Source organism: Clavelina lepadiformis, chromosome 6 (genome assembly GCF_947623445.1).
Source record: "Clavelina lepadiformis chromosome 6, kaClaLepa1.1, whole genome shotgun sequence".
Lineage (NCBI taxonomy): Eukaryota > Metazoa > Chordata > Ascidiacea > Aplousobranchia > Clavelinidae > Clavelina > Clavelina lepadiformis.
Genome location: NC_135245.1, coordinates 15,574,985 through 15,592,155, shown reverse-complemented (window position 1 = coordinate 15,592,155; position 17,171 = coordinate 15,574,985). Strand labels below are relative to the sequence as shown.

Here is a 17,171-nt window from a genome sequence, read left to right as displayed (position 1 = left end):
GTTAAAATGAAGAAGTTTTAAAAGTTTTTTTCAACAAGTTACCCTTTTCAGACTTATTTCGGAATGGACATATCGTCAGTGGATGATCCTGTTAAAAGAACTGCTCTGGAAACAATGGTTAAAACCTATGGCCAGACTCCAAAGATGCTCTTCACTACTCCACATCCGGCAAGATTTGTTGATGGGGAAGACGGTCGTCATGGTGATCTTACAACACCACACAGTAGGGGTAAGTTTTGGGCAAATTATGCATTAAAATACCTTAACTATATCACAAAATGCATTGACTGATCTGGTTAAATATCCTGTTGTTCATATTATTTGTCTTCACAGGGAAAGCAAGTTCTGCTGGAAGTTTCACTGAAATTCTCCCCAATTCGTTACTGGGAACATTAAGGGGAATGCCCGAAAACAAAACATACCGGAAACTGCGCAACTCAAAGGTAAATCTCAAACTGTTTTTTCTGTTTTTTAACAACTTGCTGTAAAGGGTGTTATAAGTCGTTTGCCGTTGTCGATTTCTATCAATCGAAGTAGTTTAAGTCACAAAGTTTTTCGATAGATTCCCAGGCCGATTCCTTCAGTAAAAGGTTTGCAGTGGGGTGACTATGTGGGGTCACCAAGCGCCCCTGAGCCCACCGTTTTCCTCCACAAAGTTGTCACTGGCTCAATCGGATCTTTAGTTGCTCTTCAAACTAATGACGTTTGCGCGCTGGCACCTAACATGAGTCTGCTTGTAGTCTACACACGTGACAAAAAGTCGTCTGCGTCTGGCAAGCCGATTGACATCAGTTGGTCGGCTCTGGTTACCTATGACAAGCCTGACAAGTGAGAAGGGTTGTGTCTTTGTTTTTGCCTCTTTGGAACGTAGTGAGACATTTTTAAGAATGTTGGTTGGCAAACCTACGAAATTTAGTTTTAAGTTCTACAAAACCCAAGATGACGTCTGTGCTGGATGTTATTTTGAATCTTTTATGTAAATATATGCAAACTATTGCATACATATAAACAATACATAAACTGGCAATAATAGTTATCCAAAACAGCCTTTTGGGACAACGCAAAAATACACGGACACTATTTTTGTGCTTTCCAGTATTGTCCGGTTAAAACTGAAACATAACAATCCCGGTATCAACCTGACTCGCTTCTCGTCCGATAATCACGTGACCTGCTGTGTCGCCACGCCTGACTGCAGAGCGGTGATATTCGGAACAAGATCGGGAACTATCGTTGCTCAGCGCTGCAACCCCCACCCTGAGAAGGTTCGTCACTGAATGCGTTAACAGAGTTTTTGCTGTAATTTTGCGTTAGACTTTGTTGCAATTTGTTTGGTTGGTCCGTAAGTGCTAGCGCTTGGTTGTCATATAGTTTGTAATATTGTCACCTTTTAAACTTTGCTAATGCTTGTGGCGAAATGCAGTCAGAAGTATCTCCCTATCGTCACCCCTATGTAGGGCCTGCCTTAACTATAAAGTATTGCAGATTAAAATTAAAACTACCGGAAATAGAAGTGTACAGTTTATCGCTAATTCAAGCGAGAATTTTATTTATCAGAAAGATTTATTAAATGACATTTGGTCGTTTCAGGGTTGTGATTTAGAAGTTCTGCCGTCTTTTGCTCTCTACTGCCATACGGCGGAAGTGACGTGCTTATCAGTTTGTGGATCTTATCGAGTCTTTGTCTCCGGTTCCATGGATGGCACTGCTGCCGTGTGGGATCTCAATTCCTTGTCCTACGTTAGATCGCTCACTGGACACGCCGGGAAAGTGACGTCACTGGCAATCAGCCAAACATCCGGAGATATTTGCACAGTCTGTAATACAGGTAATCTTTAATATGGGAGAAACTATAAGAAATTTAGTTAAAAGATAATAATCGATAGAAATGCAGACAATTGAGCACATCAACAAACATTTGGAACTCTGATCTTTTTCCCTACGCTTTTTATGTATCTTAGTTATCTTATCTTTCTAAGCTTCCTCTGCCGTTAACTGAACGACCCAAACACTAAGCATTGAAAACAGGAAAGTGAAATCTTTCTTGGTTAATTGGTGAACCTATAATTTTAATTAACCAAGAACATTTCGGGTTGAGAACGCATGGTCATTTCATGAAGAATGGAAGGTTGTTCACTCAGTCAGTGGACGGATTTAGTTCATAAGGCTTGGTAATACAGGGTAGTTGATTACGTGAGAGGATAAGAACAGGTTAGTCTACAGAAAAGCATAGTTAAGGTTTCGGCTTGTTCGCATAGATCTGAGAAAAAGCATAATGCGCTCAAGAGTTTTAGTTAGCTTGCATGAAAGAGCTTAGATTCTAGGCACTATAACGACAGCAGCACAAGACTGCTTGGTTGTGTTAAAGCTGCAGAATTTATAACGCCTAGTTTTTAAAAGGCATGGCTTGCCTTCTGCCGGTTAAATATTGCTTCTGCAGTTAAACGTGGTAACGTGTTGTCACGCCTCGTCCTGCAGGAAACGACGCTGGAAGCCACATTCGGTTATGGACGATCAATGGAAGTTTGGTGGCGGCACAGGACTGCAAGTTAAGTGTGCGGTGCATCGCTTTCAGTAGCGCTCCCGAAGGTGCGTCTGTTAACGTATTGGCCGGCGGCTTGGACAATGGCACCGTCCGACTCTGGTCGTCGTGGGACCTCAGGCATGTTAGAGACGTCACAACTCAAAGCCTTCACCAGCCTATTGTCAGGTGCTCGTAGAAATAGAAATGAAACATAGAGCAATATATTACAAATATGAGCAGGAATTATAGAAATTAAATCACGACTGTGATTTGGTCCATGGCAAACTTCAACAAAAATTACTCATTTTAGTATCGCCTTCACCTACAACAGTATGGTGCTTTACGCGGCAACGGAGGGCGGCTTTCTAGTGGGTTGGTGCAGAAAAGACAAGGAAAGAGAAAAACAACCACTGCTGATTACTTTTCTCGACTCGAAAACGTCACCAGTCACATGACAAGCAGGGAATGATGTGTTTCGGATAGTACACGTTTGCCATTTTTGAGACATGGTTCCTGGTCTGTTTCAATCCTTTCCTTACTGTCCTTAACGACTGGTCGGCCTTTAACTGTAATTCAAACATTTATTCGCTGCCACCCTTATTTTATTTCCGTGTTTGTTTTAAATATGTTTACGCGTTTTTTTAATGTCTTGCGTACTGTTGGCCATTTCTTGAAGAAGGCCGAAAATATACCGAGTTTATATACCTGCATTATCCACCGCGTCTTGCATTCAATTCATGTTTTGTCCTTCAATATTTAATTTATATCTCGGGTAAAATTACACACAATGAGACTGTTTTCCGAAGCTCATACATTTTTATACGGCATGTAACTTCATCCCAATGTAAACTTCTGATTATTACACGTCTAGTCTTCATAGTAGTATCGACTTTTAATATGCTATATACATGAAAAGTAACAAAATAAGTATTCAATATTACGATTGTTCCCTTCAGGCAATACGCCTTAGCCTTTATAGTGTTAAGAACTTGCTGAAAAGCTACATCCACTTTTCGAACCTCTTGCTCAATGATTTATTGTATTCTTACAGCTTTAAATTGTGGCAGTGCGACTGTCTGTTGATGAGAACTGGCTTCCTGGCGTGATTTATTCACTGTATTTTATATTATTTTGTGTATATTAAGTGCAATAACCAAGAAAGCAAGCAATGCAAATAAAGTGATCTTTCGTACAAACAACTCTAACAAGTTGCCTGTTTCTTGATCGCCTCTGTTCATAACTCATGTCGCAGTGATGAAAGGATTTATTTTTTTCACTTCTTGGTGTGACGACAAACTAACCAGAATTTATAGTACCTAAGGTTAGTAGACTTGTGTCAACCTAAATTTTTTTATACACTAATATTTCTTCATCGAACAAGTGCTACGATTGAAAGGATCCCAAATACCCTATTGCAGCTACCTTGTTGGTTTAACCGCAGCAAGTTGTTTCTTGGACAGCGCGGGCATACAAGCTTAAACCAGCTTTTGTATCCAATATTTACGAAATTGAACTTCGCCGCAAGCTTATTCCTGGATTAGTTAGCCTACTACAAACATTTTGAGTGGTACACGCTGTTTAGTGTTTACCTTAATCACTAAGTGCAAATAATTACTGTAAGTATACTTACAATACTACTATAGTAGTATTTAAAGTAGATATAATATGTAGGGGAAGGTGGTGTAAAGCGGACCAACGGGGTAAAGTGGCACACCCCTCTTATTTTCTTAATAAAGTTTTTTAACCGCGCGGATACCACTAAGTTTAGTGAAGCATGACATAACGTGGTTGCACACGCCATTATTCGAGGTTACGTGGAAAAGAAGGCAAGAAAAGGCACGGAATTCGTTTTTTGTACTCTCTGATCTATTGAAAGGTATGTCTTGTAACTTAGATTTTATTTTACATGCATAAGGTAGAAGTTTGGTTGAATGGTAGAAAGGAGTTTTACTGTATCACGTAAGCATTACATAGGTTCATTCCGCTTACTGACTAGCCAAAATTTGGCCAACAGTCAAAATAATAGTAACCAAGGGGTGGGGGTAAAGTGGACCAGTGGTTGCTCCATCGGATGTTACTGATATTCCTATTGATCCTGTTCTAACCAACACCGAATCTTACTCCGTTAATGTTAGTTCAACTAGCATTGACTTGTGTGATGGCAGAAATATTGGCTTAGATGCGGCTGGTCTTCCCGAGATGCCTGAATCGTTACCTGCACAGCCAATAGATGTAGCCCAACCGTCCTCTCCTGAAGATGCAAATTCCAGTTTCACAATTATAAGTCCTGTTGAAGTGCTTCCTATGCCGAAAGCAGCTCACACTCGCCAAAAGAGGAAGTCTAAGAGAGGTGCAACTGCTATTTTAACCAGTTCACCATACAAGAAGCAGTCGCCTGCAACGAATCGTAGCCAATCCGCGGTATCTGGCAACAGCAGTAAAACAAGTTCATCGAAAAAGCGTTCTATGAAGAAAGCTAAGGTTTCCAGGTCATCAATGCAGCAGAAGGATACAGTCGATGAAAGTGATAACAACGTAGATGCAGAATGCTTTTACTGCAACGAATTGTATTCCAAATCATCCGAGAATGATGGGTGGATCCAGTGCTCCAAATGCATGCGATGGGCGCATAAAGCCTGCTCTGGGTGTAATGAAGAGGATGACAACTTTATTTGTGAATTATGTTTTTAAAAATTGATGGTGAACTGCGATTACTTTCATAACTACTTCGCTTATGATGACAATTTGTAAATAAATTGATTGTGATGTGGAACAAATTGCCTTGTTTACTCAAAAATTACGGTGGTCCACTTTACCCCACACATGTGGGGTAAAGTGGACTATTGGAGGTGCTTTTAAATCAAAAAAAAATTTATGTAAGAAAGCAAGCAACCAATAAAAGGGCACTTCAAAAATTAGCGAAATTCCTTAGAGTTAACTCTCAAAACAAACAAGTCAAATGTTTTGGTGAAATTAGTGAATTGTAACGATTAGCCTAAGCCTTAGGTGGTCCGCTTTACCCCACCCTCCCCTACCTTAGTGCGGAGAGTTTTTAAAACAAAAGTATTACTCCTTATTCTATTTCGAAGTGGTTGAAGAACGTAACCGTAAAAAGAAAGTATGTAAAACACACTTGATAAAATCGCTAACTACAGAAGGGGCAGATCCAGGGATATATTTGGATCATCAGATTTTTGCATAAATCAAGTTATTTTAATTGGAACCACCAGGTAAAAATAAAAATGTTGGATATAGACTACATTCGCCACTTCCGTTTCAATTAACTCGTTCTTAGCTTAAAAAATCCTAAAATACATTTAAGAGTCCGCTGTAATACCAGAGTTTGCAATACATTTTGTAGCCTCGACTGCACCAATTAGCAGATTTTTGTTTTTCAGCTTATGTGATGTTTCCCTTTAATATGCGAAACGCTTTTACAGAAACCAAATTAAAAAGCAAATTTAAATGTTGGTTCCTTTTTTATTCCCTTTCAAAGCGGGAACTAACGGAACAAACAAGAGCCAGTAAGGTGGTAAATGTTTTCCAAATTCAACCAACCTTGTTAACCCTTGCGTTAATGTTGTCTGCATATTATCAGAGTACTACTACTACTACTACTATAATCGGACTACTGCACTTATTCAGAAAAGAAATCAACAGCCGCCAAACTTCAACATGCCATGGAATGGATTAGGCTTAGTTTTAATTCCTTGACCACAAAAAAATTAGATTAAAAACTTCTTATTGTGGCGACTTCTTTTAGGTTCTCGCATTTTATCGGAATAAATTCACTTTTGCAGTTTTTTCGGTTACTTTTTAAAGTAACTCGAAAACTATTACATAGCTTAGATACCTAAACTTAACCTAAACTGATTTGTTTTCTATGATTTAAAACAAACTTCAATTTAAAAATAAATAACTAAAGCCAATTCTTCACATGTATGTTCTTTTCATCGATGATTCATCTTATCATCAAGATTTTTGTCCGCATGACAACAGAGCTTCATCTTTACCGACGGTCACCGCCCAAAAACGGTATCGCACAAAGGTCGGCCCTGGTTCATCTCTGTTCCAGCATCCACGTTAGTACACTTATTATAACCAACCGAACATCAAGTCATGCACGCACTTTTTGGCAAACTCGTGAAGGGGACTTAAAGCCAGGACATGACCACTTTATCGACTTATTTCCAAATGTGGAGATTGAAGTTCAGCAAAATTAAAACGAAGTCCTCATCCTTCCATCTTAACAAAACATAAAAAGTTGTGAAGTAAAGGTGTTCATCAACGGGGCACCTCTGCCCTTCTGTTCTGCTGCCTTGGGGTAATTTTGGACAAGTTCAGGTTGCGGCGCCGATGTTGCTACTTTAAGAACAGCGGCTTTACGTACAGCGTAACGTTGTAACAACTAGAACTTCGCTATCAAGGCTGGCTTTGGTGCGGCTCGAATCCCCTCGTACCTGCATCAGTCGATTAATTCCACATAAATGGATAGTGGAACGTTCTTCTGCTTGTGAATGTAGCGCAGACGAGCAAGCTGCAGACTATGTTATATCTGACTGTTGTTATCCAACGTGCCCCATACGGAGCAAATGGTCTGTGCATTCTGGATAACAACACGACCCAGTTTCTGCTCGATTTCTACCCGACATTTTTTTCTGGATTCTTTGCTAAACTGGAAAGTTATTACGTAGATACATACACCTAAATATAACTTCTAATTAATCTAACTCTGCTGCACCATTTACCTCAACCTTACTCGAATTAAGTCATTTTAGCCAAATGACTCGATCCAAGTCAAATCATTTGAGAACGCGACTCAAGTAAATAGCTCAAGTAAATAGAGTTAAAACAATAGTCACTAAAGTTTAGAAGGTCGGCCTGTCGATGTTTAAAACACTTTGCAGCATTAGGTATATTTTTTCAGACAGAATGCGAACAGTTTGGGTCGTTTTGACTTGAAATTTTGTTTAAATTTCGTTCAGGTTTACTTTCTGGACAGTTTTGCCTTATTTACACCGCAGCATTTCGCGGGCTACTTAGCTGGCAAAACGTGTTATATATTTGCAGCTAGTTGCATTCGTATATTTCTAGCAAGTGCAGAACATCAAAAGTCGTCTTATGGATCCGTGTTTTATTTATGTATGTAAAATACGTATAGAATTGCTTTTATTACAGATATTATGGAGAATTCTACACCCGCTTGATAGTGTTAGAGAATAGAAAACATTGAAGTAAAAGGTTTATAAAACACAGATGCATTACGAATCTCGTATTAGGAGAGCTGTTTGTTCATCCACAGAAGAAACCTCATCAGCATGTTCGTTGTTACCAGCATAATTTTCACCTCTTGAAAAGTTCAATCGTTTGTAACGAAGTCTTAACAGCAAGGATAAGCCAAAAGATATGGCGATAGTGGCACTTTGAGTTATTAACATTGCCGCACCGCCCAGATGGTTAAGCATTACCCTTGCCAGGCCCGCAGCTATCATAGAAATTGCACCTTGACCTCCATTCAACCACAAAGTCACAAAAAGCTCATCCATTGGATAAGTTTCTTGAGTCGCTATTTCGTACGACGTTATGAGATTGATTCCAAATGTCCAACCAAAGAAGAATATAGTCAAGCATAAGGCTGAATAACTTGAGAAGTAAACACTTAAAGCCAAGCCAACGCAACCCAAAAAAGTAGCAATAGAGGAAGTGCTAAATAGAAACTTATAATTTTTCCACTTATCTAATAACTTCCCACCTGAGATAGTCCCTAAAACCCATCCTGCTAAACACAGAGTAAGAGCATAACCACCCAAAATATTTGGGGCAATTTCTATCGTCGACAAATTTGAAAATTCCCTGATCAGTTCTGTCAGCATTGACGCTTCAACAACATATGCCCTTCCGACAAATCCACTGATGACGATGACCAAGACAAAACGAATTTCTCCAAAGAGCTTCTTCGTGGCACTGAAAAAGTTATCTGTTAAATTTGCTGATGTTGTTTGAAGACGTTTCACAGCTTGAGCTAAAGTCGGAGGTTTAGGAGGAAGATCGGGAACCAAAATGAGCACAAATATAAACAGCACAGCCGTTATGGCCAACGCTGGGCAGTATATCGCTAACATTCTCGGCTGATTGTAGTCCATCCACACTGATTTTAATTGCTCCTTGACTGTACAGTTAATAGTGTAGTTTTCATTTGGTCGTTTCAAAACAATCCCAGGTATGATAGCGCCCACAATACCCCCGGCGTTACCGGCTAGGATTACTGAACCCATTGCTGTGCCAACTTGTGATTCCGGAAACCATGCAACTGCAAATTTAGCCAACAAGGAGTATATTAATGCCCTTGCAATCCCGTTGAATACTTCACCGATAATGATCAAGATGTACAACCTCCGAGCAACAATAGCGATTACAATAAACAAGACAGACAAGAGCAGTGTCAAAGCAAAAAGAATCGTCGCCATTCTCATTGCAATTAGTTTGGAGTTATTTAGCCAAGCCATCACAGGAGCCGCCAGTAGCATACCTGCGTAAACACCAGCGATGGCCCAATCAGTCTCAGCATGAGTAACTGAAAAATAATAACTATAAACGTCGTTCACGCTTCCGAAGCTTATTTCAGCGTATCCATTTTGAAATGCCAATATTGTAAGCAGAATTAATATCAACCATCTCTTTGGACTCAGTTCAACTTCAAAGTTATCGTTGTCAGTTTCACTGCCAAGCAAGTTGCTAACCATAGCTGTAGTTAATGCTGTTTAATCTATAATACAATTTCCTGCAACCCAGAGCTTACCATTACTATAAATGGTCTCATACAAAAAAACACCTACAAATTCAATAAATCAAATTTCATCTGTTTCAGGACTACCGGCCGCATTATAATTTATGCCAGAACAAATGCGTTACAGCACCCAGAGGTAATGTTTTGCGACCGGAAATTGCAAGTTTTATCATGAAAATTAATGAATTTTTCTGACAGACACAATATTAATTGTTTTAATAGAATTCTGCCCAAAGCTACACATTTAGCTTTAGGCATTAAGTTATGCATTCTGTTGAAAACTAAAATGGGTTACTTTTTTCTGGTACTGTCCACATTTTCCTTATATCAACGTAAGTATAACTTCCAAGCAGTCTCTATTTTTCCAGGCAGTAAGTACATTCATCTAACAACGTGATTGATCACAATCATGTTTGTTCGTTGTTTGCGAGGTTCGAAGAGTTTTTTATTTATAAATTTTGGCAACCTTCATGATTCCTTGCACCCGACTATCCTGTGGTGAACACCGTTTTACGGTTTGAGCAAAGGAAATGGTTTAATTTAACTTTGGAGCTTTCATGCTTTATCCTTATATTGGGCGTACTGCATACTACAGCGACTCTGACAGTTACCACAAACACAAAGTCTATACGCAGCTCAGTAGTCAGTACTACATGGATAACGACAGCTCTTATCACTGTCAACGACGACACCGAACGAGAAATCGTTCAAATTTTGTCAGCAAGTCAGATAAATAAGTTACACATAAATCTTTGTTTGTTTTATTAGGTTACCGGTCAAAGACTTAATGGCAAAACGTTATCAAAATTTAGTGGATTTCGTTTTGTTTTTTTTTTGATCCGATTATACTTGCAATTGTGTACAGTCATTTACGAATTACTTCTGAGAAAACTTTAGCCTACATGTTAAAAGCTGTTATTAAACTCAACAATATCGCAATATAGCATAATAGTGTATGGCATCGTATATTAACGTTATGGCCAAAAAGTAGACGACAGTTTCAAGATAGTTTTACTCTGCTTCATTTCGCCGTTATTTCGCTGATGTCACTTGACTGCGATGTACTTCTCTTCCTTGTCTGTAAAAAGCAGTTCGGTTACAATTTGAAAAGTAGTTCAATACACTTTGTGGATAGTATGCGACATAGCATACAACATATAGTGTCTATGATGTAACATTTGTAAGGTGGCATATAATGCAACTATTTAAAAACAAAAAATCTCATAACGCAATATAGACCTACCGTATTTAATTTGAAACGAGATAAAGATTTTCCCATCTCCGCATGGAGACGCCGAAGATCTTCGGCATTGAGAAACGTCATATCCGGTATTATATCTCGCGTCCAATTACCTAACTCCTTTCTTCCGGTTAAAGTCACTAAGTAATTAGTAAAGATATGAGTAGATATGAGTAGATATGAGTAGATATGAGTAGATATGAGTAGATATGAGTAGATATGAGTAGATATGAGTAGATATGAGTAGATATGAGTAGATATGAGTAGATATGAGTAGATATGAGTAGATATGAGTAGATATGAGTAGATATGAGATATGATATGAGATATGAGTAGATATGAGTTTATCCATGAATTAAAAACTTCCCTAACCCTCGTCAACATCTTCAATCGTCATGTCTTCCTCCACTATACAAGGAAGGGTAACGTGCTTAGTGGTTGTTGGAGAATCTACACCAGCAGGGATCAAACAGCAAAGTGTCAAGAATGGTTTGATGTAGTATTTTTTGCTAAGCTTTCACAGCAACAATAAATTAGCAAAATAGAAAACCCAACAATGGTTACGGTTAAACTACTGGTACCTTGTGATGGTTTCCGAAACTCGAATCGTTCAGTTTTGCATGGAGATGTGACGAGTGAGTGATGGTTCGTGCCAGAGCTAGTTGACCCAACGATCGAATTTTCAAAAGCAACCATGCCAGTAGTCATGGAAAGTGCTGTAAAATTTACCGAGCAAACATTCACATCTGACTTAATTTTCCGAAGTTTTTAGGTATTAGTGACAAGTAGCTTACCAACTGCTATTGAAGTATTACTAGCAGAGCTAATCTTTTTGTTGCTGAATCGAGGTGACAGTCCGGGCATAGTCAACTCCAAATTTCTGGAAACAAAATTGGTCTCTTCCCTGGTCTCATACTGGTTTCATGTAATTTGCAATACAAGAAAAACAGATTGTCACCTTTCTGCACAAGAGGCAGAATGAAGTTTCAACAAAGTAACCTTTGCTTAATTTTGCAAACCTCTTTGTCCCTTTGCTTTGCTTCATTCTCATCGTTGTATATTGCATTTGAGAGCTCTACCATGATGGCAGATATCACGTTGAGAACAAGCATTTGCATTAAGGTGTAGAAAAACACGAAATAGACGCATGCCCAGAGGTCCACTTCCTCCATGATGTAATGCATAACCTGTTTCATGTATATGGCATGTCAATGAAGGATCTGTGTCTTATGCCAGTGTGACAAATAACAGTTGAATAACCAGATGTCGCTGTCAGCACTAATGATGAAAGCAGAATTTTGTATTTGATAGATGTAGATTTTTATTTGCTTGCCTTGTGCCAGCTTGATCCCAAACTTATTTGAAAAAGTGTTAATAGGGAGCATCCTAACGATTCAAATCCGTATCGACACAAAGAAACCCCCTCTGGTAGGTACTCATCGGAACGAAGATCTGCAATTGCACGCTAACATATACGAAACATTTGTTTAAGCGCTCAAGTCCTTTTTGCATTAAATAGTTCCTGAAATAGAACTAAGCTAATATTTTGTTTACGACAAAACTTACAACCGAAGCATTCCATCCCAATAATTCCGTATGAATAAAACCCAATGCAGATCAGCCATAGAAGAGTGAACAAAGGCGGCGCTATGCGACGTAACCAGTGGAACATAGAGGAAGATTTCCTTAACAAATTGTCAAGTTAAAATCAAAGCACCGAATCGGGATTGACTTGCTAGAGTTTTAACTAAACTAAGCAGAGTCACCGTTTAAATCCAGATAGTCTTAGCAGCATGCACAGATAAGCCAACACTGGTGCCCATCCTTCGTTCCATGTGTTAACGTCGGTAAAACGAATGTAAGTCAGACAGCCAATTGCGACAAGCACCGTTATTATGTGTAATGGCATCTCATGCAACATGTATCCAATTCCTAACGCTATAACCTAAAGGAAGAATAACATTGCAATAGACCATACACTTTCAACGCAAACCATCGTTGCACTGTAGGTCTTCTTAATACCTGGACCACAATATCCAACGCAATTATGGAAATTATGATAGCTTCTGCACCAAACATAATCCGTGATGTCTCAAGGGAAACACCGTACCAGACAAGTACAAACGGCAATACGAAGAGAAGATTGAGCATGAGCGAGACGTAGTAAGCAAATCGTGTGTTACACCAAGCACAACAGAGGGTGAAGATTTTCTGATGAAAATTAGAATTTGTTTAGTATACAAAAAAAAATAAAATAAAAACCGGCATGAAATATATGAATAAATGAATGAATGCTTGAAGAATCTTACTATGCTCATCAGAGAGTGGTAAAACTAGCCATGTTGCAAGTATTTGAATACTAACACTGGATAGTGGAAATAGTTTGCCAAAAGAAAGTTTTTTTTAGGAAATGTGTAACAAAAACTTCAGTTTATCGCTGTTATTTTAAGTCCCAGCCACCTTAATATCGTACCTGTCTGGTTAAACGAACAACGTAGTTGAAACGATTTGTGTTTTCGGAGCCGGCATGGAAGCTTCTTTTCGGTTTATTTTTTTCCACGGTAAACTAAAACATAGAGCTTAAAAGTTAAAACATCTATTACAAAGCATGAGCAAAAACCACATCTACAGTACATGCAGGATGATATGTAATTAAAATCGACACTATAATAGATTAGAATTACTATTATCCACCTGCAAAACATTTGGTAAATAAAAGAATTCATAAACGCTGATGGATTGTGTCAGCCCGCTTTCACGACCATTGTCAGGCAATTCATGTTTTGCCAGTTCCTTTAACTTTCTAAACCTTTTTCGAATTTCAGACGAAGAAGCTTTGGGACGCAATATCCGCATTAATCTTTAAAATACAGAATACTTAAAAATAAAATTACAGTAGGTTATTTTTTCAAGACAAATTTGAAATGCCTTGCATCACTAATCACTTGACAATACTTTGCAAAGTGGAGAGTACTCCATTAAGTTGTACTTAATGTCCGTTGAGGCTATCACTGTACAGGACACAACTGACCAAATCCTGAGTGAATGGATCAACAAATTTTGCCCACCCTTTCCACCGGTTGTACTGAACGTTTCCTGTCTTTTCAAAATCGAGAATCTCGAAAGCCTTTATTAGACACTGTCTCTCATGATGTCTTTCTTCTTTTACGTGTTTTTTGTTTGCTTTTATGTAATAGTCATAAATACGAGCGACGAGAATACCATAAAGAATAATCTAAAATGCAAACAAACGGTTACAGAAAATTAATTAAATAGACATCTATAACAAGTTCGAGAAATCACAGAAACATTACGAGTATAATATTTCGTGCATAAGCACGTATGTGATGTGTCAAGCGAAAGTAACTTTCCAAAATCATATCATTTTGATTGCAAATTGGATATACAGCTGCAATTGTATTGCACTTATACAAAGAACTTTGCCTTTACGCAACTGACCAATGTAGTCTTAATATCATATTTGGCATACTATAAAATGATAAAGTTAAAGTACAAAATGGCCTAGACATTAAATTTTTTGTTAGTTTTCATAAAAGTTGTTTCCTATACCTCTCCTGTCATGAGAACAGTAACGAAGTAGGACAAAACAATGGGACCGTATCTGTCGTAAGGTGGAATCATAAACCTCGGATAACTTCCTCCTGCAAACAGAACATAAAATGATGTTATTACTAATAAATAATGTCACAACCTTCCACAATATTTTCAAATGAATACCAAAAAGTATATTTCTTTAAGGATATTTCTAAAAACAATTATAACAACATCGCCTTTGACTGACAAATTTTAATGCGCATAAATACTGTATGGGCCTTGCATAACTTCCAACTTTTCAAGCAACTCGCCTGTCATGAGCACAAAAACCTCCAGAATTGCTATGCCTATATGATCAAAGGCACCTTCGTATATTCCCTCGTGCTGTCGCTTGACAACATCTAATTTACACAGGTAGAAAATTATTTGTTGAAACGTACAATATACTTACGTTTACGCAGTTCAAAATCCTTAACAAAAAAGGCTGCATAAACTAAACGAACTAATTTCGTTTACTTTTGTAAAACATGTACAACGCTTGCAGTAAGATAGTTAGTACCATTATCATCATAGACATCCATAAAGAGATGAACTCCAATGACAGCAAATCCAACGACGTAGCCGCCCAAAATTAACAAAAACTGAAGAAATTTGGGAGTCACCCCCATCATCACTAACCCTGTGCTGAAAAAAGGGGTTTTCTGTAAGATAAAGTTTCACTAAAGCAAAAACTTTGACACGGTAGAGTGGGGAAGTTGACATGCATGGAAGAGATACACTTTTTCTAGAATTGGATGTCTAATATGAAGTGTAGGAAATAGGTCTAGTAGTATAGGTTACCAAGCTACCGTCGCAAACAATGTATTGTATTAAATTTTGGTTTCGTGTCTCCTATACATCTCCATGCAAAACTTTTTTGACGCGGATAAACAGAAAAACTATATGTAGCTTAGCAAAAGCAGCATCACTCGGAACTAACATTGTGTTGAGCGGGTAAGGTAGGCTGGAACTTGAAAGCCTTAATGTTCCTATAGTTCTTACGTATATCAAAATTTTTAAATGTAGGCTACTATAAATAAATAAATATATGATCATTGATGAATAACTTTATTTAAGACAAACTTTCTTAGGGCCGGTACTCTGAAAATTAGCAGGAACGGTCTTAAGAAACGAAATATCATTCTTCCAGCTGATATGCACAGTATGTAGTCCGTTGCAACGAGCATAGCAAAAAGTACATACCTATTTGTAAATATAAGACTTAAGAAAAATAAAAAGTGATAATTACTTTCCAAAACTAACTTATCATTAATTTATTACAGTTTCTGCTGTGAGTTTAACATCTTTTCTATACACAATGTTTCTCACAATCTCCCGTGGTTGAAAGAGAAGTATTGCTTCGGGTGACAATAAGAAAGTTCAAGGAGTACGTCCAGCAAATACAAGACACAACATGACACACCTCCCCAGAACGGTAAACGAGCTATAGGCTTTGTAGCAACCGCAATCATCTAAAATAAGAGGGCTAATTGGTTAGCTGTTCTTATGTTTTTGCCGAGCATAATTCATCACCCAGTACAGCGTTTACTAAGCTTTTGTTTTGTGACGTTTACGCGTAACTACTGTGTTATAAAAACGGTTATTTAGTATATGTTAGCTAGCCGCCTAAAGTAAATGTTACCTGTACTGGCTCTGCTAGCGATATCATACAGTGAAAACCAACGACCAGAAAGAGCAAAGTTGTATAAATAAGATTAGATGTAATGCGTAGACACCTGAAAAAAATAATTTGTATTGAGAATATACAACATAAGCTTCGATTCTGTTTGCGTTTTGCTTACCAGATGGATATTCTTTTGCCCAACTCAATGTTTTTACCAAGACCAGCATTGTAGTATCTGCCTTGAAGGGCATCTTGTACATAAGCCACACTCAAATTGTAACTTGCATCGCTGGAACATAATTTGTCGAGTTATATTTAATTATATATAATGTTGCTTAAAAACAATATTTATGAGCAATATAGAATTATTTAGGACCTGATATCTATTGAACTGTCAATCGAGGAATCTAATAACTTTATGTGTCTCCTTCCTGGAGAATTGTTCATGTTGCTGTCATCAGTTAATATTATCCTGGTCTAAATCAAATCATCCAGATTCACAGCTTGTATGCTGAGACACGAATCTCTTCCCAAAATTGTGCTGTCTGGAATGAACCAAATTAGAGAACCTGCCCGGTCGTTATCTGTTTACATATAATAATTGTATAGGATGTCACGACAAAAGCCAAAATTAATTTTCAAATAAAGAAAAATCAATTTTAATTTTCAAAATCGCCATTTCGTCGTTTAGTTGTTTGCATTGGTGATGTTATTGGCCAATAAACGGAAAAAGAAGAATTGTTTCTTTGCTACGGCATTAACAAAGACAAAAAATGCGTCAGAAAATATGAAGATCTTTATTTCCGACCGCACTTCCAGCGTATTCGTAAACATTATATATAAGCAGTTGCTGTCTTCGGCGATTAGCTAGTCTGTGTGTATGAAATATATTTTAATAAAACAAGGGCCGAACTTTGGTTTTAACGTAGTTTACAATTAGCGTCGGTTTTGGCCGTTTGGTTAAATTAGCAAACGTTGGCATAACATCAAATATCATAATAATCGATGTAAATACAAACATAATATCAAATATCGATTTGATAAAGACATGTTTAATTTATTGGCTGTAGTTAGGAATTAAAAGAATTCCTACACAAAACACGCTCGCCGTGAAAAAGGCATAAACAAATTATTAATTTCCTTCTGAAATGACACCGATACAAGAAATCAGTTTTTGCTTTTCTCGTATGTTTGTAATAGTGAAAAATACCACTGATCATAAATAAATAATCGAAAATCATTTCACAGTCACTTCAAATTGTAGTTATAGTTAATAGGGATGGCGATAGAGATAGTTATAGCGGTTGAAACCGGGTCCACACACCTAGGCATGATTTTGCGTTTTTTTTTTAAGTCCACCTTATACCGGATTTTAGAAAAAGTCTGGCACAACTTTCAAAAC

At 37.8% G+C, this 17,171-nt stretch overlaps 4 protein-coding genes across 8 annotated transcripts in view; 2 read left to right on the top strand and 2 right to left on the bottom strand.

Moving 5' to 3' along the window:
- LOC143463055 (lysosomal-trafficking regulator-like) overlaps positions 1–3,723 on the top strand; it is a 31,811-nt gene extending 28,088 nt beyond the window's left edge. For all 4 annotated transcript variants that reach the window (XM_076961420.1, XM_076961418.1, XM_076961419.1 and 1 more), the window contains exons 58-64: positions 52–229; positions 334–443; positions 563–828; positions 1,097–1,265; positions 1,591–1,828; positions 2,479–2,710; positions 2,835–3,723. In XM_076961420.1, the coding sequence (XP_076817535.1) occupies positions 52–229; positions 334–443; positions 563–828; positions 1,097–1,265; positions 1,591–1,828; positions 2,479–2,710; positions 2,835–2,979 (1,338 nt within the window). In that variant the 3' untranslated portion in view covers positions 2,980–3,723. The remainder of the gene's footprint in view (positions 1–51; positions 230–333; positions 444–562; positions 829–1,096; positions 1,266–1,590; positions 1,829–2,478; positions 2,711–2,834) is intronic.
- Positions 3,724–4,200: 477 nt separating this feature from the next.
- Positions 4,201–5,325, top strand: LOC143463054 (uncharacterized). Of its 2 annotated transcripts, none has more exons than XM_076961416.1 (2): positions 4,201–4,400; positions 4,704–5,325. In XM_076961416.1, exon 2 carries the CDS (start codon positions 4,724–4,726, stop codon positions 5,213–5,215), a length of 492 nt encoding a protein of 163 aa, XP_076817531.1. In that variant the 5' UTR covers positions 4,201–4,400; positions 4,704–4,723; the 3' UTR covers positions 5,216–5,325. The 2 variants fall into 2 exon arrangements, with proteins under 2 accessions (XP_076817531.1, XP_076817529.1); XM_076961414.1 differs by having other exon boundaries at positions 4,499–5,325.
- A 2,331-nt stretch (positions 5,326–7,656) lies between these two features.
- LOC143462602 (choline/ethanolamine transporter FLVCR1-like) lies at positions 7,657–9,300 on the bottom strand. The gene has a single exon (XM_076960829.1). The coding sequence runs from the start codon at positions 9,265–9,267 to the stop codon at positions 7,786–7,788; it is 1,482 nt and encodes a 493-aa protein (XP_076816944.1). The 5' UTR covers positions 9,268–9,300; the 3' UTR covers positions 7,657–7,785.
- Positions 9,301–10,049: 749 nt separating this feature from the next.
- Positions 10,050–16,439, bottom strand: LOC143462451 (uncharacterized). Its single transcript, XM_076960629.1, has 21 exons — positions 16,146–16,439; positions 15,948–16,058; positions 15,788–15,881; positions 15,475–15,617; positions 15,229–15,348; positions 14,666–14,790; positions 14,418–14,507; positions 14,122–14,213; positions 13,620–13,786; positions 13,246–13,411; positions 13,025–13,117; positions 12,574–12,762; positions 12,318–12,496; positions 12,118–12,236; positions 11,885–12,003; positions 11,571–11,738; positions 11,346–11,466; positions 11,133–11,267; positions 10,924–11,001; positions 10,555–10,691; positions 10,050–10,389 (listed from the first exon to the last, which is right to left on the bottom strand). Exons 1-21 carry the CDS (start codon positions 16,214–16,216, stop codon positions 10,333–10,335), a joined length of 2,574 nt encoding a protein of 857 aa, XP_076816744.1. The 5' UTR covers positions 16,217–16,439; the 3' UTR covers positions 10,050–10,332.
- Between the last annotated feature and the right edge of the window lie 732 nt (positions 16,440–17,171).

Bases quoted from the DNA above. Each gene is read 5' to 3' on its own strand.
- LOC143463054 (XM_076961416.1), top strand. From the start codon at position 4,724: ATGCCTGAATCGTTACCTGCACAGCCAATAGATGTAGCCCAACCGTCC.
- LOC143462602 (XM_076960829.1), bottom strand. From the start codon at position 9,267: ATGGTTAGCAACTTGCTTGGCAGTGAAACTGACAACGATAACTTTGAA.
- LOC143462451 (XM_076960629.1), bottom strand. From the start codon at position 16,216: ATGAACAATTCTCCAGGAAGGAGACACATAAAGTTATTAGATTCCTCG. The intron at 13,787-14,121 runs GTATAGGAAACA...TTTGCATTTTAG, and splicing joins CTGTTCTCATGACAGGAGAG to ATTATTCTTTATGGTATTCT. The intron at 13,412-13,619 runs GTGGGCAAAATT...TGTATTTTAAAG, and splicing joins CAGTACAACCGGTGGAAAGG to ATTAATGCGGATATTGCGTC.